The sequence below is a fragment of the Lynx canadensis genome, chromosome X, assembly GCF_007474595.2.
Source record: "Lynx canadensis isolate LIC74 chromosome X, mLynCan4.pri.v2, whole genome shotgun sequence".
Classification (NCBI taxonomy): domain Eukaryota; kingdom Metazoa; phylum Chordata; class Mammalia; order Carnivora; family Felidae; genus Lynx; species Lynx canadensis.
The window spans coordinates 33,751,904-33,775,601 of NC_044321.2; the positions used below are offsets into that span (position 1 = coordinate 33,751,904).

Below are 23,698 nucleotides of genomic sequence, written 5' to 3' on the forward strand. Positions count from 1 at the left end.
GCTGTGGCAGAACCACGTTTGGATCTCTAAAAGCTCACACTAGCATACGATTTCACTCATATGTGGAATTTAAGAAACAAAACAGATGAACACAGGGGAAGGGAAGCAAAACTGAGATAAAAACAGAGAGGGAGACAAACCCTAAGAGACTCTTAAATACAGAGAACAAACTGAGAGTTGCCCAAAGGGCGTTGGGCAGGGGGGATGGGCTAAACGGGGGATGGGCGATAAGGAGGGCCCTTGTTGGGATGAGCACTGGGTGTCATATATAAGTGATGAATCACTAAGTTCGACTCCCGAAATCACTAGTACACTATATGTTAACTAACTTGGATTTAAAGAAAAAGAAAAGCTCACACAAGATTCAAGGTTTCCAACAAAAGATGGTGAAATAAAGGTATATTTGTTACACTCTTTCACTCCAAGCCCACAGACCTGAATGAAGGAAAACAAAAGAAGATTCCACCCACAATGAAACTAAGAAATGGCTAGACAACCCACATAGTGAAGCCGATCTGCCAAGTACGGTGGAATTTGGGTAAAGTTCTAGGCTGATGCTGGGAGCTACCAAATAACTCTCCAGACCTCAAGCGGGTACAGATACGTCTGCACGCAGGGCACCTGGGCGGCTCAGTCGGTGAAGCATCCAACTCTTGCCTTTGGCTCACGTCATGATCTTCTGGTTCGTGAGTTCGAGCCCGCGTGGGCTCCACACTGATAGCTCAGGGCCTGCGTGGGATTCTCTCTCGCCTCTCCATGCCCCCCCTCTCAAAATAAATAAATAAACTGAAAAAAAATATGTCTGCATGTAGGTGAGAGGGTTTGGAGGCATCCATAGGCAAGCCTCTTACTGTTGAGGATGGGCTGGGGGAGTGAGCGAGCCATGGTGGAATAGGAGCCATTCCTGTGTAGACTTCTTTCCGCCCTGAAGAACTACAGGGAAAGAGACAGTGAGGAAAAGACACGGCGGGTTTGCCATTTTTGTTTCACCAGGCTCAGATAAACTTCCTCTGGAGAAGGCAGAGGTGACAACAGAGCCAGAGAGCAAAGAAAAACAAAACCAATACATGACAAGACAAACATATATATATATATAAATATATATAAATATATAAATTTAATAAATATATTTATAAATAAATATAATATATAAATAATATATATTTCCCTGAAAAATATAAATATACATTTATATATATTATATTAAATATATTATATTTATATAAATATATTAAATGTGTTATATTTATATAAATATATAAATTTAATAAATTTAATAAATATAATATATTTATAAATAAATATAATACATATATATGATATATATATATGATATATATATATGATATATATATTTCCCTGAAAAAATTCCAGGGAAAAATTAAACAATCAGCCTCCCCTGTGAACGAGACCTTCCCCTTCAGGGCTGTGCCAAGAGCTGATGAAGATGGGGGCACCCACAGGGAAGACAGACAGATTTGACCACAGAGTTTTCTAAGCCATCATACCTGATTTAAAGCCACAGGCCACCACAGACTACTTCCTTTCATTCCCCCCCCCACAGTGTTCCTTCCAATCACCATCCCCCATCAAGAACAAAACAGAACATTTCCGTCACTCAAGAGAGCTGTCTGTGTCTCATTGCCATTAATCATCTGTTAACCCCTCCCACCCTCCCCCTTAAACAATCACTGTTCTCGTCTCTATCACCATAGATTAATTCTGCCCATTCTTGAACTTCCCATTGAGGTGATTACAGAGTCTGTACTCCTTTGTGTTTGGCTTCTTTTGCTCAATGCGTCTTGGAGATTCATTGTTCTGAGTGGAAGCCATTCACTCATTTTCGTTGCCGACTAATATTCCATTGTGCGAATATGGCTCATTTATTTACCCAGGCTGCAGTTCATAGACGTTTGGATGGTTTCCAGTTTTGAGTTGTTATGCATAGAGGTGCTACGAACATTCTTACACAAGTCTTTTTGTAGACGTACATTTTCATTTCTCTTGAATGAATTAGAGTGGGATTAATGGTCATAGCACAGGTGTGTGTTTCACATCACAGGAAACTGAGTTTTCCGAAGCGGATGGACTATTTTATACTCCTGACAGCACGGTTGAGTTTCAATTACTCCACATCTTCACCAAAAGTGAGTTTTATCAGACTTTTAAATGTGAGCCATTTTAGTGGGTGTTGAAGCAGTGCCACACTGTGGTTTTATTTGCATTTTTCTGATTACTGATGATGTTGACTCCCTTTTCATGTGTTTATTGGCCTTCATATGTTTTCTTTTGTGAAGTGTCTTTTGAAGTATTTTATGCATTTTAAAATTGGAGTGCTTATTATTTTATTATTGAAGGCCTTTTTTACGAATTCTGGATGAAGCACCTCGTGAGACACATACATTGAGAATATTTCCTTCCAGACTGTGTTTGCCTGTTCATTTTCTTAAATGACCTTGGGTGACTGGAAGCTTTTTACTTTTGGTGAAGCCCAATTTACAATGTGTAATGATACATTTCTTTCGCATCCTGATTGGGAAATCCTTGCTTCCCTGAAGTCAGAAAGAGTCTCCTGATTTTTATTCCAGAAGGTTATAATTTTAGCTTGTGTGCTTGGGTCTGTGATTCATCTAGAAGTAATTTCTGTGTATGGTGTGAGGGAAGGTTGGTTGGTTTGTTTTTAACATAAGGATAACCGCTTGTTTTGGCGGGACTTTTTGAAAAGACTTTCCTTTCTCTCTTTGAATTGTCTTGGCCTCTTTATCATAAATCAATTGATTGTGTATCTATATTAACTTCATGTATTACATTTTGTTTCATCAAACTATTTGTCCTTCTCTATGCCTTGATTTCTGTCTTGATTTTGGTAGCTTTATGGTCATCTTTGAAACTGGATAGTGTGAGTCCCCCAACTTTTTTTCTTAAATCCCAAGACTACATTGGCTATTTAGGTCCTGTTCTGCTCACCTCCCTCATCTCTGGTACACTTTCAAAAAATCCCATATACTCCAGCTACCCCAAACTCTGATATCCTCAGCTCAATGAGACTGGCATATTCTGCTTGGTTGGCACCATGATCCAAAAAGTACCCCAAGGCAGAAAAATCATGTGAATTTAAGGCTCATCTCCTTGGTTTCCAGTCTCTGAATGGTCACACTCTTGTACTGCCTATTGTCCAAAGCCTGAAAACAATCATCTCCTGTGGCTTTTTCCAGTTGTACAGTATTTTATGGTGGGAGGGTAAGTCCATTTCCAGTTACGCCGTCATGGATGGAAGCAGAAATACTCTTCACGCTATTATCAGGTAGTGGCCTTTTGCAGAAGTGGCGCCATTTAAAGATAAGCAAAATGAAGGAAGGATACTACATAGCCTATATGTAGATACTCGTATCACCACCAGTCCCCACCTGCACATGTAGAAGAAGAGAAGTAAATAAACATGTAACAAAAATTGGGGGAAGAATTTACATCAGAAGAATCATCCTCAAAAACAAAAAAAGCCAGATACTTTTGAGTAGCACTGTCCAATGGAACGTTCTGCAACAATGGGAAGGTTCTCTTTCTGAACTGTTCGATACAGTAACCACCAGCCACATGTGGCTGTGGAGCACTTGAAATGCGACCAGTACAACTGAGGAATTGAAATGGTTTTGAATGTTTGTTTGTTTATTTATTTATTTAGAGTGAGTCTGGAAAGGGCAGAGAGAGAAAGAGAGAGAAGAGTGAGAAAGAGAATCCCATTCAGGCTCTGAAGCACAGAGCGCAACTGGCTGCTTGATCTCAGGAACCGCGAGATCATGACCTGAGCCGAAATCAAGAGTCAGACCCTTAACGGACTGAGCCACTCAGGTGTTCCTGAGGAATCAGATTTTTAACTTTACTTATTTCATTCAGGTTTTGGCTAATTTTAATTTTAATTCACTTTAATTAATTTATTTTTAATTAATTTAGTTTGGGCTAGTGGTTACCAAATGTTTAGCGCAGCTGTATACTTTCATTTTGTCCTCTCACATGAACTTTTTGGAGGATAAAAAGAGACACATTCAGCAAATCAAGTCAGTGAGGGAAGTCTTTTCTTACTAAGTATCAGAATATATTGAAAAGCCACTTTTATCAAATCAATATAATATTGACATAGGAAGAGACAAAGTAATCGGTGTGAAACAAGAGCCAAGAATTATATCCCAATAGATCTGAGAAATTAATAAATGGCAAAAGTCATAGTTCAAACCACTTTTTGGGAAAAGGATGGATTTGTTAAAATAGGTGGTACATTACAATAGAATATCCATCTGGAAAAAATTCAAATGGACTCCATCTCCCATGATATGACAAATAAATTTCAGAAGCTCTAAAAAATGTAAACACAAAATTAGACAATTAAAAAGGGGAAACATTTTCAACTCAGATTAAAAACACAGAAGCTGTAAAGGAAAAGATAGATTTGCCTACACATATTCGAAATTGTATCTACTTTGCAAGGACAGTTGTTGAAGGTGGGGCTGACTGAACCACTCTATCTGGGCCAGATACCTCAGCCTCAATGGCGGAGCCTACAGATTCAGGCTCTCCACTGAGGCGATCCTAGATTCTGTGACCACTTTCCCCCTTTTGGAATGGGGATTTCTATCCCATACCTGTCTTGTCGTTGTATTTTGGAAGCAGGTAACTTATCTTCTAGTTTCACAGGTCCGCAGATGTGAAGGAAGTTAGCCCCAGGGTGGATCATGCCCCAAATCTTACCCATCCCTGATTTAGATGATTTACGTGATGAGATTTGGAACTTTTTGAGATTGTTAGCTTTTCGATAACTTGATATTTAGACGAGATTCTGGATTTAAAGCTAATGCGGGGATGAGTCAAGACAGCGGGGATGTATTTTGCACATGGGATTGATGTGATTGGTGGGGGAACAGCAGGCAGAGAGCAGACTGTACCGGGTTGAATAGTGTCCTTAAAAAATTCATATCCACCCGGAACCTCAGAATGTGACTTTATTTAGAAATATGGTCTTTGCAGATGTAATTAGTTAAGTTAATAGGAAGTCATAATGGATTATAGTGGGCCCTAAATCCAACGACTGGTGTCCTTTTAAGAAGGCCATGGGAAAACACAGGGGGAAGAAATCCACGCAATGACGGAGGCAGAGATTGGAGTCAAGTGCCTACAAGCTGAGGAATGCCGAGGATTATCAGCAACCACCAGAAGCTAGGAGAGAGGCATAGGACAGGTTCTCCCTCGGAGCCTTTAGAAAAGGACAGCCTTGCTAACACCTTGACTTCACTGTGAGACAATGAATTTCTCCTGCTTGGAACCATCGAGTTTGCTGCAGTTTGTTAGAGCAGTCCTAGGAAATGAACACGGTGGGGCTAGCTGAGCTCCTCCTTCGGTTCTAGTTAACCCAAGCGGGTTTTTTTTCTGTTAAATAACAGTTGTTGGGGCCTCAATCACATGTTCTTTACCTGTGACTTCTCATTTATCTCTCTCCTTTTTCAATTTTGTAAAGGTATAATTGAAATGCCCTATTTCATTTCTCTTTTGCATGCACTGAGGATTTGCAGGAAGCTCCAGGCTGTGTCAAGAGATGATCCCTCTCCCCCACTCCACCTCCTGATGATTACACCAGCTTAGCTGACATAGCAGTGTTTCTAAAACCATTTAATTTGATAAATATTCAAACAGTAACAACAGCCTTGAACAAAATGTTTGCATGGCAAAGGATACCATAAACAAAGTCAATAAACACACAAAGACCCGGAAAGAGACATAACCCATAAGACCATCAAAGGCATACTTTCTATAATATACAAAGAGCTCTTACAAATTGACAAGAAAATGAGAAGCAGCTCAATAGGAAACTGAGAAAAGGGTATAAACACACTTGTAATAGAAATGCAATCATACAAAAAGATGCCAAAATTCATGAATAGTTCGAGAAATGGAAAGTAAAGAAGCCACGGTCACTTTATGCACATGTTGGAGGGGGGGATGTCATAAATTGCTGGTAAAAGTGAAGTATCACAGCTTCGTTTGAAAAGCCGCCCGGAAGTTTCTACTAAAATTAACAATAAACATATCTTTCAGCCCAGGACATCCATTCCTGGAAAACCACCCCAAAGGGATTTTTTTTTTTCTGTACTGTTCAAAATGAATGAGCACAAAATAGGAAACTAACTGAATACCCATCAAGAAAGTTTTATATATATATATATATATATATATATATAACTGTATATAGTAACTATATTATAGTTATATATATATATAGTTTAAAAATATATCATATAGTTAAATAATTATAGATTCACAAGATGGAATAATATGCAGCTAATTAAAATTGAATCAGAGATAAAAAGATGATTTAGAGGTATTTCCATGGTTACATTAAGAAAAACAAGATGCAAACAAATTACATAATATGGTCCTATTTCTGTGAGGCAAACACTCCCCAAATGAAGGCGGATGTGTTTGTTTATCATATCCATATATGAGATAGATTGCATTAACGGACCCCATTTTGTGCTCCTTCCCGTATCCAGGCCCTTGCCATGCGACTTCAGTTTCTTCCATCAGGAGATGGAATGGATTTCCATGCCCACTGATGATGATTTTAACCCATGGGATGTAAGCTGATGTGACACAAGCAGACACTTGAAAAAGAGCCTGTGTGGTCGGATCTGCCTGCTTGTACTTCCGCTATCTCCATGGGAAGGATATTCTTGGGCTAACCCACTGGTCCCAGGAGGAGGTTGAGAGATAGAGAAGCAGAGCCACTCTCGCAAAACTAAAAGCTACTCCAGACAAACCCAAGCTAGAACAGAGACCTCAGCTGATCCTGAGATACACGAGCAAGCCCAGCCAAAAGTAACCAAATCCCAATTTCATGCTTTATGAACTATAGTAAGTAATTGCCATACTAAATCACTGAGTTTGGGAGTAGTTCATTATGCAGAATAGCTAACCCATACTCTGTGTGTGTGTGTGTGTGTGTGTGTGTGTGTATAAATTGTCTGTATGGGATTAGATGTCTGTAGTTAAGAACAGAAAGATACGCAATACATTAACATGAATTAGGGGTGTAGTATAATGTAGGCTGATGTGGGAAGACAGAAAGAAGAATCAAGTAAAAAAGTACGATATGAATAAATACAAACATAAATAAAAGGACTGCCCTACAATAAAACTACGTACATACTACCCCATTTATGTGTATACAGGCACACTTAGTGGGTTAAACGGTGCCCCTCCTCAAAGATACATCCACTCGGAATCTCAGCATGTGACCATATTTGGAATAAGAGTCTTTGCAGATGTAAAGAAGATAAGGATCTCTAGATGAGATCATCCTGGATGAAGGTGGGTCCAAAATCCAATGACTGCTGTCCTCATGGGAGACAGAAAAATGACAAGACAAAAAAACAGAGGGGAAGGTCATCAGAAGACCAAAGCGGGGATGAGAGTAATGCATACGCAAGTCAAGGGATGCCAAGGGTCGCTGGCGGCCAGTAGGCACCAGGAGAGAAACATGGAACAGATTCTCCCTCAGAGCCTCTAGGAGAAAGCAACCCAGCCGATGCCCTGATTTTGGCCTTCTGGACTCGAGGGTAGTGAAAAAAAAAATCAATTTCTGTTGTTTCAAACCACCAAGTCCGTGGTACTTTGTTATGGCAGGCACAGGAAACTAATAAATACTGTATACACGGTGTTCATCAGTCAAGACGGTGTTCAGCTGCATGTACCAGAAAGCTGACCACAGTAGCTTAAATAGAAATTTATTTTTCTCATGTAACAGGAAATATGTAGGTAGACACTTTATGGCTGATAGAGATGCTCGTAGATGTCATCCACAGCCAGCTTCTTACAGATTCATGCTTTAATACTGGTATATGTGGCCCTCTTCCTTATGGTGATAAACAGAAGCTGTATCCGAAGCACCAGCTGCTTTTCCAACAGTAAGAAGGGACGAAGGGCAGTGAGAAAAAAGCAAAAGGCACTTGCCAGTGTCATCTGTCCTCTTTTAAATAAACGTTTTTCCTGGGGCGCCTGGGTGGCTCAGTCGATTAAGCTTCCGGTTTAAGCTTGGGTCATGATCTCATGAGTTCCTGGGTTCCAGCCCCCTGCATCGGGCTCTCTGCTGTCAGCACAGGGTCTGCTTCGGATCCTCTGTCCCCCTCTCTCTCTGTCCCCCTCTCTCTCTGCCCCCGCCCCCACTCCTGCTCTCTCAAAATTAAAATAAGCAACAATCACACAAAAGTTTTTCCTGAAAGCCATGGAGAAGTTTCCTCTTTCATGTCATTGGCTAGAGCTGACCTCTCCTAGCCGCAAAGAGGGGGTGGGGATGGTGGTGGTAAAATGGGATCATATCTTGGAGATGTTTTGAAATTCAAGCCAGTACAATTTATTGATGGGTCCTTTGTGAGGGTAAGAGCGATGTAAAGAAGAAAAAAAAATGTGCAACTGGAAAAATGCAGCTGTTCTCAATTAAGAAGAAATGAACAATTATAAATAAGTTCCCCAGAAAGTTTGTTTTTGAAAAAGAAAATGGCTCAAGGAAGAGATAGTAAGGGATGATAAGATGCTGAGAAAAAGATATAAAGTGTGCTAGAGGGACTCAGGAAATAGAGATAATAACAAAACCATTACAGATATAAAGACTATATCTGTAATGTAAATTATGGACTTTGGGTAATGACGATGTGCCAGTGTAGGGTCACGAATTATAACAAATGTACGGCTCTGGTGCTAAGTGTTGATAGTGGAAGAGGCTTCAGATGTTTGGGGGCAGGAGGTATACAGAAGCTCTCTGTATTTTCCTCTCAATTTTGCTGTGAAGCTAAAACTGCTCAAAAACATAAAGTCTATTTTTAAAATACAAAGCTCACAGAAAAATATAGAGAATAATGAACAACCCAATCCAATTTTATCAAATATTGACATATTCTCCATGATTTTTAAAAATCGTTTTTGAGGGGCACCTGGGTGGCTCAGTCGGTTAAGTGACCAACTCTTGGTTTTGGCTCAGGTCATGATCTCACAGTTTCGTGACTTTGAGCCCCAAGTCAGGCTCTGCACTGAGAGTGCAGAGCCTGCTTGGGATTCTCTCTCTCTCCCTCTTTCGTTGCCCTTTCCCCCCTCTCAAAATAAATAAACATTTTTTTTAAAAAGTCTTTTTTTTTTCATGAAGTATTTGAGGTTGTTGGAAAAAAACACATATGAAAGACAAAAAGTAGAATAGATATTACTAATACCAGAAGTGAGTAACATGGAGATGGGCTCAGAGAAACTATTCAATACAAACTGAAAAAGGACAAATAAATGAAACTAACTTTTAACAAAGTGACAGCTATGAGAGACAAAAGCAGACATTAAACTCCAGAAGAAGAGGATAGAGAATCCAGAGAAAACAAAAGACGTTCAGTGATAAAATTACGGGAAACTTACTTGAACGTAAGGAAGACATGAATCTGGAGATTGAGAATACATTCATAATTCTCATATACATCCATGTGATATAGACATGCAATATACAGTAGAGATGTATCACTGTGGGGTGACATACTTACTGCCGACCCTATGCCTGATATTCTGTAAGCTGTATGCTGCATCTTTTTTTTTTTTTTAGAGAAAGAGAGAGAGAGAGAGAGAGCACTAGCAGGGAGGAGGTGCAGAGGAAGAGACAGAGAGAGAGAAAGAGAATCTTAAGCAGGCTCCACACTCAGCGTGGAGCCCAACATGGGGCTTGATCCCACAACCCTGGGATCTTGACCTGAGCTGAAATCAAGGGTCAGATGCTCAACAGAATGAGCCACCCAAGCACCCCAGGTGTATACCTCATGAGGCTGGTGAGGAAACTGAGGCTTACATAGAGTATGTGTTTTCTCTGAGCTCACAAGGTAGGAAGTGGCAGAGAGGTGATTTACACCCTGGGGTTGAGGGGGTGTGTGCAGGCAGGTTGGCGGGCGGCAGATAGGGGACGGACAGGTGTGACTCCAGATACTTGGCTCTTTTCACATTATGTGGCCTGCCACCTTCTTGAGTAAGTAGAGAGTTTGTTAGAGAAAACTTTTTTCTACCTGACTTTGGCATTATAACACAAATTTACTTGGATGTTTCTATGGCCTTTATAAGAATGCAGTCATAATTTTAGAATTAATCACTTACTTTGCAGTGTTTGGTGGGTTTATTTTTTCTGTTTTGTTTATTTATTTTATCCCCTTATATGGTATCTTGTAGGTGAACTTGACCTCCTAACACAGCTTACATTTTCTGAGTGGGTTCCAGAAGGATTCCAAAAATGGTTAGGGATTGGGAGAGCATCATCTTCCCATTAAGCATTTCTCTGTTTCAATTTCTGGCCCTTTTGAGGGGGAAAGAGGGAAGAGGGGAGAAGGAGACTGTTTCAGTCTGGGGACATAGGTCAAGGATTGTATTCTAGAAGGAAGGCAAATTAATGCCTTTGCTTGAATAAATAAAAAATAGAAATTTAAATAAACATGACATTAGGTGGTAATAATACAAGCACTCTATTTTCTGGCCATGGAGGAATTACACAAATGGAACAAAGACATGTGAAGTACTTGAACCAATTGGATGAACATACAAAAGGCATAGTCCCTACAGTAGGTCAAGAACAACATTTATAAAAGCAGCTGAACTGGCCATTCTTAATGGCATCCAATTTGCTTCAACCTGGATCTAACAAAGGTGATTGTGCTGTGTAAAACTAAATGGAAAAAAAAATAGGATGGAATGAACAAACACTAAGCCCACACTCAGAATTTCTTAATTCAGTGTTTCACAGACTCCCAAGAAACTTCAATTTGGAATATTCTGGATTCTGAGTCCAAAGCCCGGTGGTGTGGGTAATCTCCTTCTAGTGAAGGAGACAAAACAGGAAAAAGATGTTTTAACACCCAGCCCTGATGTTTTCTCTTACACTTGTTTTGTTATGTAAATGAAGGTTGTTCTTTCTAAAACCCCCAGATCTAATCATTAAAGTGAACCACTCCAGCATGATCAGTTACATTTGCTACTGTTTTAAAACAGGATTGAAGTGATGTTTAAGTCCCCTCAACAGAAACCAAGAAAGTCATTTCTATAGACACTACGTAGCCCAAAATAAACATTTATGACGAATATTGCTGGCTGAACTCTACACCACGAGCACACACTTTATAATTCCAGCCAAGGTAATGACCTGCTTTGCACACAATGCAATGACACAAGACACTGTATCTTAAAGATGGAAAACATGTGTTTCCTTGTTTAATATTTTCCTAGGAAGGCAACAATAATTATAACAAAGTTCAAGGTGGTCATTAATGGTGTACACTGAGTTTATTTCCAAATTTCTCCTAGTTGCGAAGCCACTTAGGAAAAAAGGAAATTGACCATGTGCCCCAGTTGGATTTTGAACTTCCCAGGAGCAATGGTGACCTGAAGTCCAATCCTGGCAGGCCCAACTGGCAGGGATAATCTTTGCACAGTAGTGTGATAATCAATATATACTCTATAGATAAATAATATGTTCCTCTGGCCAGGTTCAGGGTGTAGAGGAGTGCACAGGAGACTCTCAGAACTCCACTAACATGAACTTTTCTATCTTTAGGGTTAAAGAAATGCAGACTTCACAGACAGAATGGTAGATACCATGTTTCCAGTTTTTCAAATCATCTGTCATAGATGGATAACAAAGAACAGCATAACAGAAGCAGATACGCATCCATAAATGGGCTGTGTGACTGCACTTTTAGAAACAGTATTTAAAGGGTTTATAGAAAAATACTGTTTTAAATTTTTTTAATGTGTATTCATTCTTTGAGAGAGACAGAGTGTGAGCGGGGGAGGGGCAGAAAGAGAGGGAGACACAGAATCCGAAGCAGGCTCCAGGCTCTGAGCTGGCAGCATGGAGCCCAATGCGGGGCTCAAACACATGAGCCTTGAGCTCATGACCTGAGCCAAAGTCAGATGCTTAACTGACTGAGCCACCCAGGTGCTGAGATAGAGAGAGAGAGAGAGAGAGAGAGAGAGAGAGATTCTTAAGCAGGCTCCACATTCAGCATAAGGCAGGGTTCAATCCCATGATCCTGGGATCATGACCAGAGGGGTATCAAGAGTCGGACACTCAACCGACCAAGCCACCCCCACGCCCCTTGAGAGCATTTGACTCCAAACCAACTCACCAGATCAGACTGTTGACAATCTCTCTCTTGCTCTCAGAAAATTCTGTATACATGAAATTTCTGAGCAATTATTCAAGTACAACATCTATGAAGAAAGTGTTCAAATGTAAGTGTCAGCTTAACAAATTGAACACACCCATGTACATGGCATCTAGCACTCAAATGAATAGAGCATTATTATACATGCTACTTGAAATGAAATGTTACAATTAACTTTACTTGAATTTTGAGGAGTGACTGAAGTGACACAAAAAGAAATACTGAATTTTAGAAAAGAGAGTCTGCAATAGAAAATATTAGTTCCTAAAAGATTCTTCTAAGTCGAGAAAAAACAGCTTGAAAACCATGAAGATGTTGGTGTCTTCTTTTGGTAAACGGCACAGTTTGGTTTTAGACTTCATTGACTAACCTACCGATTAGCTCCATTGTCTCCTGTTGTGGAATGTTTCTGTAAAGCTGGCTTGGTTCTACCCTCCCCTGTAACCACCGTCTTTTTGGTAACTTCCTTTCCTGCTTGGATACTCGAAGACTCTGTTCTTCTTCCTTGAAGTTGAAAAACGTAACTAGCTTGTTTTTCAACGTCAACTTGTCAGAATAATTTTACCTGGTATGCAGTGTGCCTATTAAACCTATAGATGAACACATTTTACGAAGGACAATTTTCTGTATCACATCTGAATTGTTTTCTATTTTACTTGTTGAGATCTCTACGTCAGTGACATCAGTTATGATCATGTTGTGTTGTCTTTGCCTCCTATTCCCAACATTCCCCCTCTATTTCCTTTAACTCTTGGTGGCTTCTCTCTGTGAGGATCTAAACCCTTCGCTCTATGGCAGTAATTTAACATTCCATCATGCCTGTTTTGTTTCTGGTTCATTTGTTCACTCTCCAGTGGTGTGTTTGGTTGGTATTTTGTTGCTGCTGTTGTTCAAATTTTGCTTTCTTTGCGCTGCAGGTTCCTTTTTTAAAATCTTCCCAGTGGTGTATTAATTTTCCTATTCTTGTTAAGGTCTTCTATGGCTGGAGGGACTTATGGGTTGTATTTGCTTCCAAATGTATCTCTTGCCGACTAATTTTGTGGGGGCTTTAGTTTGCCACACTATTCTTTTCTTCTTGCTCAGGATTATGAGATTAGCCTAAGTGCTCTGTCTAGACCTAATATGATATAGGTGAATTCAGCTCAATGTCAGTGTACCTCATCCAGGTCCAATTTCTTTTATTAGTAGGGTTAGAAGAGTAAACTATGGTGTGAAACTATTGACACATTCTATCAGATAATATTGTATTTATGATATTGTAGCTTCAATAAAAGGGGGTATGTATCTATAAGAATATATAAAAATGTATATATAATGTGTATATATAACTTTTATATATGTTTATATAAAACTTATATAAATGTTTATATGTTTATATAAAATTTATATAAAAGTTATTGGGGCGCCTGGGTGGCGCAGTCGGTTGGGCGTCCGGCTTCAGCCAGGTCACGATCTCGCGGTCCGTGAGTTTGAGCCCCGCGTCAGGCTCTGGGCTGATGGCTCGGAGCCTGGAGCCTGTTTCCGATTCTGTGTCTGCTTCTCTCTCTGCCCCTCCCCCGTTCATGCTCTGTCTCTCTCTGTCCCAAGGATAAATAAACGTTGAAAAAAAATTTTTTTAAAAAAATAAAATTTATATAAAAGTTATATATATAAAACAATAAATTGGGATATATATATATATATATACACACACACACACATACACACACATACATCACTCAGGTTAGGACTTGAACTTATGAAATATTGATACTTATATCTTTTTTTCTATGTTAATTTAGCATTATAATTTATAAACTTTGAATCTAATTTCATAATTTAAACTCACCAAATGGACACACTTAAACAGGATAGAGTGAAGGAAGAACATTCTTCATGGTTCTTTCTATGTTCTGCAGTCAAATGTTCTACCCCCTTGCCTGTGTCCTCCTATGCTAGTGGTACAAGAAGGTCCTGGAATTCTAAGAGTTCCAAGAATAACCCAATTGAGATGCTCCTAGATGGTAGGTAAGCAAACATAAAATGAGTCATGTACTCTTCTTATCTACCATACTCAAATTAAATGATTCATTTTCTATAGAAAGTTCTCAAAGATAGAAATGCTGAGAATATAACAAAAGGTAGTCTTTAGTATTCTCAACCTTTCCTGTGCTCTACACTTCCTGGATTCAAAGCTAAAGAGGTTTGTTTTTTCTTTAATGTTTATTTATTTTGAGAGAGAGAGAGAGAGCAGGAGAGGGGCAGAGACAGAGGGAGAGAGAGAATCCCAAGTAGGCTCTGTGCTGCCAGCAGAGAGCCTGACGTGGGGCTTGGTCCCTCAAACCACAAGATCATGACTTGAGCCGAAATCAAGAGTTAGCCTCTTAACCGATTGAGCCACCCAGGGGCCCCTAAAGAGGTTTTCTTTCTTTTTTTTTTTTTAAGTGAGATGTAACAAAAATGCTAACTCCAACATATTTAGACATGCCAGAACCTGAAAGCTTAAGGCTTACAGCCAACAGACTCATTACTGCCATGTTCCTGGGTTTTAGCATCTTCCTGTCTCTCTTCTCCCAGCTAAATCTTCATAAGGGTGTTTCCTATAATGACAGTTACAATGGGGTTATCCTTTCCTCCCTAGTTTAACTCAGAACATTATTATGTTATTTCTGCATTTTTGTACCTTGTGACAGTGGTTCCTCCATGGGCAGATGACAAAAAATGCCTTGCTTCTTGACTCTGATCAGAAGAAAACCAGCCATTAACTGGGGACTGTAGCAAGGCCTTTAGCAAAGTCTCTCATAACATTCTGTAGTCAAGAAAAAATATGTAGGCTAGGTGATTGTACAATTAACATGATTCATAGCTGGCTGAAACAACATACAGCAAAAGTTGCTAATTAATGGACTGATATCAAAGCTGAAGGAGCTTTCCAAATATTCTATAGAACTTTGCCCTTTACCGAGTGCTGCCTTTTTCCTATTACCAATAACTTGGATGAATATATAGAATAGTGATCAAGTGTATGGGTACGATCTGAATGCATTAGAGCAAAAAATTAGGACCTAAAATATTGAAACAGGCTGAAGTAATGAGCCAAATCTAATGAGATAAAGTAAGTAAGATACATATAAAGTTTTGTGCTTTGGTCCAAAAAGAGCTGCACAAAATTTTGTTAACCAGCAGCATATGGGTGTAGCTGTTAAAAGAAATCTATTAAAGTGGAATTAGGTGGAATTGTAAGGAAATAGATATTTGTTGGGTAGTGTAGAAGGAACATTAATTTTGGCATCAGAAAACTAGGTCAAATCCCAGCGCTGCTACTTTGGCCATGTAAACTCTGTTTCTCACTTCCTCTGTTGTTGTGAAGTTAAATGCATTGACATGTCTAAGTTCCAAGCACTTGTGTGCAATAAATGCAGCATAGAAAGTTACCATTTACAATAAAATAGGTGGCCAGGCCACTCCGTTTAGAAAAGACGGTGCTTGGAATGAATTCAAGATGCCACCCTTACAGGCAAATTGCAGCTACTTCCAAAGACTGACCAGGATGGATGAGCACCTCAAAAACCACTGGAGGACCTGGGGATAGATGGTCAGAAGAAGCATGGATTTAAGGGAGACCGAATCTACCTTCAAATACGTGATGGTGTGCTGCACGGCCTCCTGGGGAGGCTCCAAGGAGGGACAGCTAATACTGGAGGACAGAAATGACAAGAATGTGGGCCAGGGTGACCACTGGGTGGGGGTGTTGGGAGCGATTTCAGTATAAGTGGGTGGTTGGAGGACATGCCCTTGAATCAGAGACTGATTGTTGTGTTTCTTGGACACTTTACATTAAGTGGTTCCTTCTAAGTTCTGCCTGAAAGTAATCCAGAATCTCCACTACCTTGACTTGGGCTGCTTCCTAGCCTTAGAATTATACCACCTTCTCTCCAACGTTTGGCTGAACCTCTTATTTCTCCAATCTGCCTACTTTGAGCAGTTGACTCTTGCTCTCTATTTTATTTATGAATTTCTCATCGTTTAAAATGCCATTCCTCCCAACTATCCAAAGGACACAGTAGAAGGAGTAACTGGCGGACACTTTTTGGGAGATGGGCCAGCAACGCATGATTTTCTGATTGCTGAAGTTAGAAGGTAAAGTGCAAATTAGGAAGCAGAACTTAAGAGCTCCAGAGTTGGAGCTGTGGACCAAGAAGCTGGGGTGGGCGCCAGACCCCAGACAAGGCTTCTACTGAGACTTCAGCGTATTGGGAAGGAAGCAGAGACCAGGGGCTGCTAGCCTTGAGCCTGTTGGCGGAATACAAGTACTCAGAAGTTGTTTGTCAAGGACGACTTACTCTTCTCCGGAGGCAAAATAAAGCCTGGGCAGGTAGCTCAGCATCTTCAGCCAGTTCCAGATCTCGATTTGGGAAAATGCCTGGGGCAACCAGAGAGGCTGGCCGCCTCCAGCCGGGCGAGGGCCCGCCCGCACCCCTCCCAAGTGACCCCAGGGAACCATTTTTTTTTTTTTCCAGCCGCGTGTGAGGGAAAATTGACTGCGCGCCAGTTGCCAGGGACGCGGCCGCCAGTTCGGCGCGGCTGGGGTGAAAGAGGACGCTGGGGGGAGGGGGCTGTGGCTTCTCACTGGCTGGGGCGCGACGGCTTATTTGCATAACATTCTCAGACGGCATCTGATTGGCTGAAGCTGGAGGGGCGGTGGTGGGGTGATTCTAAGGGCCCGGAGCCCTGGCCCGGGGACTTTTTCGTTCCGGAGTTACTCCGGTGGGCGTGAGTTGTTGCGCTGGCACCGGGGAGCTGAGGAGGCCCGGTTTGGGAAGTTTTGCAGGCAGGTGCATGAGCCATCTTTCTCTTACAGTATTTAAGAAATGTAAAAGAACGGGGACTGGAGTAAAAAACTGGAGGATTAAGAGTGACCTCGAGACTAGAGGAAGGAAGGAAACGGATCGGGGGATGGGTGGAGGCCAAAAGGGCGGCTTTAGGGGCCTTCTTTCAACCCGGGCTTGTTTGCTGCGATCTCTTTGCTAGATCACTTGGATTTCCGTTTTCTGTTAGTTATTATCACACCTTGTTGGAACTGGGACGAAGACAAAAAGAGGCAGGATTCCAGCATTTAATAAACTCAATCTGAAGTTTTCTTCCAGAGGCATATGTACTTAAAATATCAAGAGGGTCTGTAATGGGGGGGACAAATATGTTTTAATTAATGAGAGGATCAGCTACTGCAAACCGGATATGTGTTTTTCTCGATTTTTCCTTTTGCAATGCTCTTTGTAGCTCACTGGTTGTCAAGGTTTAAAACCAACCTGAACTGTTTTGTTCTCTCCTGCTGCCTAAGCACTAGGGGAAAGGGTCTGTGGCTCATCATAAACCATTTCCACATTTTTAAAGTTTCTGACTCTTCACATAAACACTTCTTAGCTATGATGAGGTCCTTCAGTAAGTACAATTAATCTTTGGAAAGTAGTTTAAAATTCACATAATTTTTACATCCACTGTCTTATTTAACCTTAACCAAAAGCCTATAGCTCATGGGAGAAGCTCCATTTTGTTGATAAGGAAACTGACCCTGGAAAAGTTTCTAAGTCTCCATGGTGCAAGTGGGAGGATGAGATTTTCCCAACGCTTCAAATTTATATAATTATTTTTTGCCCTACATTTTTCTTTCCACTGACCTCCCAAAGACTGCTAGGTGAGCAGGTGACATTACCTCAGTTTTATCGATAGAAAAACATGGGCTATGATCTGGCAGAGCTAATAAGCCCTGAAAGTGGAGGTCAGCAGGCTAGGCTCTGTCTCCAGAGGTCACTGACTTGGGTCCTGTTGCCCACAGGTCAGTCCTGGTAGCACCAAGTCTGATTGTTTGCTGTGGAAAACATTTAGATATACATCTCCAAAGTGAAAGAAAGAGTGGAAGAAATAAACTCCTTTATTAGGTGTCTCCCCCTTGTTTTGGCACTTCTTGTCCTGTGAGAAAACACTCTAGTAAAAGCACCCCTAAAAGATTTTAGAGAAAAGCAATTTAAAATTAGAAACTTGATCTTGCTGAATTATCTGTAGGACTGTTGGAGATCAGCCAGTGAAGGACATGGCAAGGGAAGCGAGATGGTAAAAAAAAACTAAATGAAAACGGGTTGTGGTTTGGAGTCCCAAAGTGTAATTTAAGGTGCAATGCTCTTAAAAGTTAAATCCAAAGATTTAGTATATGGCTTAGGCCCTATTAAATGACCCTGTGTTTTAAGAACTATCTTAGGAAAGGAACATTTCAAACTCCCCACCCCCTCCACCACCAAAAAATATTATTGGATACCTGCCTGCTTTTCTGTTAAATGATGAAAGACACCCAACACCGGGCCTAACTACTGTCACCCTCTCCTAGCCCTTTGGCAGCCAAAAAGCCACGTGGCCAGGGCTCTCCACCATCTCCCAGTAGAGGGACTTGGAAAAAAGTAGGTATTTGGCCACTGCTGCCCATTGCCACATCTGATCTCTTGGGAAAATGTGCAAATGGGATGGTGAGTTGCTCTTCATCCCTGGCAGCAGCTGTTACAGAAAAGATTGGGAAAGACCCGGCTTGGAGGGAGGCAAAAGCCTCCGAGGCTCCCCTCCCCCAGCAGTTGGCCAAGGCCAGAGCCACCGCGGGAACACCACGCGTCCACGTGCACCAGGCATGCCCAGCCACCCTTCTTACGTAAGAGCCCGGAGATGGAGTTGCCGCCGCCGCTGCTGCTGGTCCCTCTTCCCCGACGGCTAATAATAAACCAGGATCGTAGTTTCTGGGCTGTGGCCACTATCGATTCAGGGTTGGGGGCTCTGTTTGCAACCAGGGCTGTGCGTTTCAGTCATCCCACTTTGGGAGCATGTGCAAGGCCCACCCAAACCAACACGCCATCCCGCCCCCTGACCGGTCCGGACGCCTGCATCTTCACCCGAGCAGTGTCCGGCCCTCCTTCAGCTGTCCTGCTTGGGGCTGGCGGGGTGCGGCTGCCCCATCCCTCCTCTGCCCTGCCCTGTCCTGCCCTGCCCGACCCGGCCCGTCCCGGCCTGGCCACTGCGCCCTCCCTCCGCCCGGGTATCAGGCGAGAGGCGGAGCTGGCCCGGAGCGCCCCGCCCCCACTCTAGAAGGGGCCAGGAGAGTGTTACTCGCGGTCATCCCGGCCCGGGCCTTTTATCTTGGCGCTGCCGGGAGGCGGGAGGAGGAGACACCGGGGGTGGCCCTTGAGCGCCGGCGACACCTTTCCGGGGCTCTATAAATTGAGCACCTGGAATGGGCAGGGGGCCGACGCCACTACCGCCGCCCGCAGTCACAGTCCGGCCACTGACCGCAGCAGCACCCGCAGGCCGCCGCCGCCGCCAGCAGCGGGAACGCTGAGCTACCCAGCAGCAGGGTATCTCGAGGAGCAGCAGGAGGTGGGTGCCCCTGCCCCATCTCTGCCCGGTCGGCGTGGGTGCTGGGACTCAGGCGGCTTTTCCGAGGGCGAGGGGGGTGGGGAGGCAGCCCCTTTCTTCTCTCCGCGGCTTAGGCGGGCGAGTAGGTGGGACCGCCGGGCTGTGAGGGGAGCTCCCGGTGCCCGGGTGAGCGGGCACCGGGGAGGGCGCTGTGCGCGGGCGGGGCCGCCGGGCACCCTAGCCGGGTGAGTAATCTCTTTCGTCCCCGTCCCCCAGCCAGGCCTGGGCTCGACCCGCGGACCACGCGCCGCCATCGCGAGCTTCCGGGAGTCTAAGCTCCGAGCAGCTGCGTGTCCCGCAGGGCCGGGTTGCGAGCGAGACGAGAGTTGGAGAGGGCGGAGCAGGAGCCGGGAATCCCCGCGCACCGGCTCTAGCCAGGCCCCCGGCGCGGGCCTCGGAAAGCGCGTGAAGGCGGGCAGCCCGTCGCCTCAGCCGGCCACCCCGTGCCCCTGCGTCCCTGTGCCTCGGCGCCCGCCCGGCCACCATGATGCAGATCTGCGACACCTACAACCAGAAGCACTCGCTCTTTAATGCCATGAACCGCTTCATCGGCGCGGTGAACAACATGGACCAGACGGTGATGGTTCCCAGCCTGCTGCGCGACGTGCCCCTGGCCGAGCCCGGGCTGGACAACGATGTCGGCGTGGAGGTGGGCGGCAGCGGCGAATGCCTGGAGGAGCGCACGCCCCCGGCCCCCGGCCCGGGCAGCGCCAACGGCAGCTTTTTCGCGCCCTCCCGGGACATGTACAGCCACTACGTGCTGCTCAAGTCCATCCGCAACGATATCGAGTGGGGGGTCCTGCACCAGCCGCCACCGCCGTCAGGGAGTGAAGAGAGCAACGCCTGGAAGTCCAAGGACATCCTGGTGGACCTGAGCCACCTAGAGGGCGCGGAAGCCGGCGAGGAGGACCTGGAACAGCAGTTCCACTACCACCTGCGCGGGCTGCACACTGTGCTCTCCAAACTCACGCGCAAAGCCAACATCCTCACCAACAGATACAAGCAGGAGATCGGCTTCGGCAATTGGGGCCACTGAGCCGGGACGCCCCCGCCTGTCCAGCACCCTTACCGGCCCCATCTCTCACCCTCTTTCCCTCAAAGCTATTTTCTTTCTGGCTGTAGGGCGCGAAGGGCGATGGGCGGACTGCAAAGTTAGGCTGGGGGGGGGGAGGGGTGCTGCGTACTTGCAGGGGGCGCGGCGGGGCCGCCGAGAGGAAGGGGCCTCTTTGGGAAGTGGGGAAGAGAGTGGTGATGGGAGGCAGGATTGGGGGGCTCAAAGACCGCCCCTCCCGCCAGTGGGTGGTGGGGGGGGCTTGTGTTCTACGTTAGTGGGGATGGGACTGGGCTGACGCCCTGCATTCAGCCTGTGCCTTTCTTGGAGTTTCTTTTCTGTTCTTTCTGGAGGAGAGGAGTGGAGAAGGGGCCATGCCGGGTGCGGCGCGGGGTTGCCACACTTGGGAGCGCCCGCCCGGAGCCGGGCGCTGGGGAAGGCGGGGCGCGCAGCCTCGTACCGCCCTGCCGTTGGGCTGGTGGAGGCCGCAGCGTTGCTAGGATTGCATCAGTTTTCCTGTTTGCACTATTTCTTTCTGTAACAGTGGCCCTGTCTTAAAAGTATTTCAAATCTCCTCCTTACTCTGAAACTTCGGCGATTCCATTGTGATAAGCGCACAAACAGCACTGTCTGTCGGTAACCGGTACTACGAGATTAATGATTTTCTGTTACACTGTATAGTTGTCCTGTGGCACCCCTACCCCATCCATTCCACGCCCTCCCCGCCCCCACCCCAGTGTGTGTAAGCTGGCACCGTGCCAGCTTGTACGAAGCTTGCCGCTCAGCCAGTGAAAATAATAATGTTATTATGAGAAAGTGGACTTATCCGAAATGGAGCCATCTGACATTCTATCGTGCTGTACGTAGAATGATGAAGCGTTCCACTGTTGTTATATGTCTTAAAATTATTTAAAACTTTTTTTAATCCAGATGTAGACTATATTCTAAAATAAAGAAAGCAAATGTGTTAACGAAACTCGACAAAAGTTTGTTGCTTTTTCATCTGCCCGTGAATGGCCTAGTAGTGAAATAAAAATAAATTCAATTGATTCTTTTTTTTTTTTTTGCAAAAGTCAATTTTATTTCCTCTCTGGTATTTCAGACTGGTGGATAATTGGCTCTGTAAGTACTCAGTTTGGTTTGGGAAGTAGCTACCATAAGATTCACTTCCAGGCTTTTTATTTGTAATTCAGTGCCCCGGAGAGGCCCGTACACCTCAAGAAGTTTATAGATACTCAAAGTACCTGGGAAGGGACATACATTTTTCGACCACCTCGACCAGCTTTTTGCAGTGCTTAATTAGCAGTCTAAACGTTTTAAGAAGCCCAAGCACTGACTGAAGTGTTTAGAGGCATATAAACTAATTTCAAAGGCAGAAATTTCACTTGGCTACTGAGAAGTGAAAACTCAGAAAAGAGACACCAGCTAATATTAGTGCACGCACCTTGCAGGTCTTTATTTACAAGACTTTTCATGTGGGTCTTAAGAGATAGTGAAATGTGTTCTAACGTGCGCTGTGGCCTCTTTTCACTAGTTCCCAGGGCAGTGCTAAGTTTTGCTAAGCGGTGCCCAGCAAGGCTTCCAGGTTTTCAGTGAGCTAGCCTGCAGCTGTGGACAGCAGCAGATCCGAGCAAGGCTGCAGCAAAGGCCCCGGGGAACATTTCTTAGATGCCAGTATGATGCTTTCCTGGGATGGTGTTCTGCATTTTCTTTCTTTCTTTGTTTAGGGGGAGTAAGTGTCCGGTCAACTTCAGGTTTTAATCTTGAAGTCGGGAGACATCTCCAAGCTCATAGAGCTTGAATTTAAAATACACAGAATTTTGCAGCACAAACAAAAAAGCAAAATGTTTTCTGTGGTGGGGGCAGCTCAAGTCTATTATCAGCTTTCAGCAGCCGTGAAAAAATGGGGAAGTGTCAAGACCCTGTCAAGACCGGGGTGCTCGCCTTTGCCAGAGAAAGTCAATCATTAATATGTACAGATAAGGGGAACAGCACCCAAGGCAAGGCATACAGCCTCTCGCTTTGTATTCCCTTTAAAATATCAAAGTGCAAGCAGCAAATAACGAAGGAAACTACAGAAGCCATGTGGTGGAAGGAAACAGCAAGACTTTGGAATCAGAGAGTGGTGTGTTCAAATCCTCTTGTTACTACTTACTAACTAGGAGTATTTAACCATCCATGCTCGTTGCCATGTTTGAAATGAGGGATAATAGTAACTACAATGCTTATTTTGTGGGATTGCAGTGAGGATCACATAAGATGATCTGTTGAATGCCTGACGCCTCCAAGTGTCTTTAGGCACTGCTGAAGGGGGGCTTCCAGGTTTCTCTCTTGCTCTAAATGTTGGTTCATGTCTCCCTTGTCTCCCTTGCCTCTCTCCAGCAGTATGTGAAGAAAGGAGAGCATAATTTGCGTTACATCCCTAAAACAGCAGGTCAACTCGTTCCTTTCTCAAAGTCTTGAGGGAGAACCTGAATTCGAAGCAAAAAGGCATAGCTTGGGCAGATAATTCGCAGAAATTTTAGGAGATGCTAACTGCAAGTTGTTTCAGAATGTTCTTGTGGTATATAGAACACAGATAACAAAACCAAAGAGGATTGGGTTTTTTTGTGTGAACCCGTAAGGTTTCCCAGGCCCAATAACTACCAGCCCACTGATAATAACTACTGTTTTATTCAAGATTAGTTGATGAGACAGAACAAGGCCAAATCTCCCACAGATTGACCCGGTAAAACTCAAGAAATTTAACATTAAAAACATTTTTTTTTAATGTTTACTTTTTGAGAGGGAGAGAGAGACAGAGAGAGAGAGACAGACAGAGAAAAGAAGACAGAGCACTAAGCGGGGGAGGGGCACAGAGAGAGAGAGCGCGTGCGCGTCTGCGCACGCACGCACGCACGCAGGCACTCACGCACTCACGCAAGTGGGGCGAGGCGTAGAGAGGGAGGGAGACAGGATCCGAAGCAGGTTCCAGGCTCTGAGCTGTCAGCGCAGA

At 43.8% G+C, this 23,698-nt stretch overlaps 1 protein-coding gene across 1 annotated transcript; it reads left to right on the forward strand.

Moving 5' to 3' along the window:
* Positions 1 to 19,336: 19,336 nt before the first annotated feature.
* On the forward strand, positions 19,337 to 21,628 carry MID1IP1 (MID1 interacting protein 1). The gene is made up of 2 exons (XM_030305752.1): positions 19,337 to 19,613; positions 19,869 to 21,628. The coding sequence occupies exon 2, from the start codon at positions 20,137 to 20,139 to the stop codon at positions 20,686 to 20,688; it is 552 nt and encodes a 183-aa protein (XP_030161612.1). The 5' UTR covers positions 19,337 to 19,613; positions 19,869 to 20,136; the 3' UTR covers positions 20,689 to 21,628.
* Positions 21,629 to 23,698: the final 2,070 nt, after the last annotated feature.

Coding starts and splice junctions, on each gene's coding strand:
- MID1IP1 (XM_030305752.1), top strand. CDS start 20,137: ATGATGCAGATCTGCGACACCTACAACCAGAAGCACTCGCTCTTTAAT.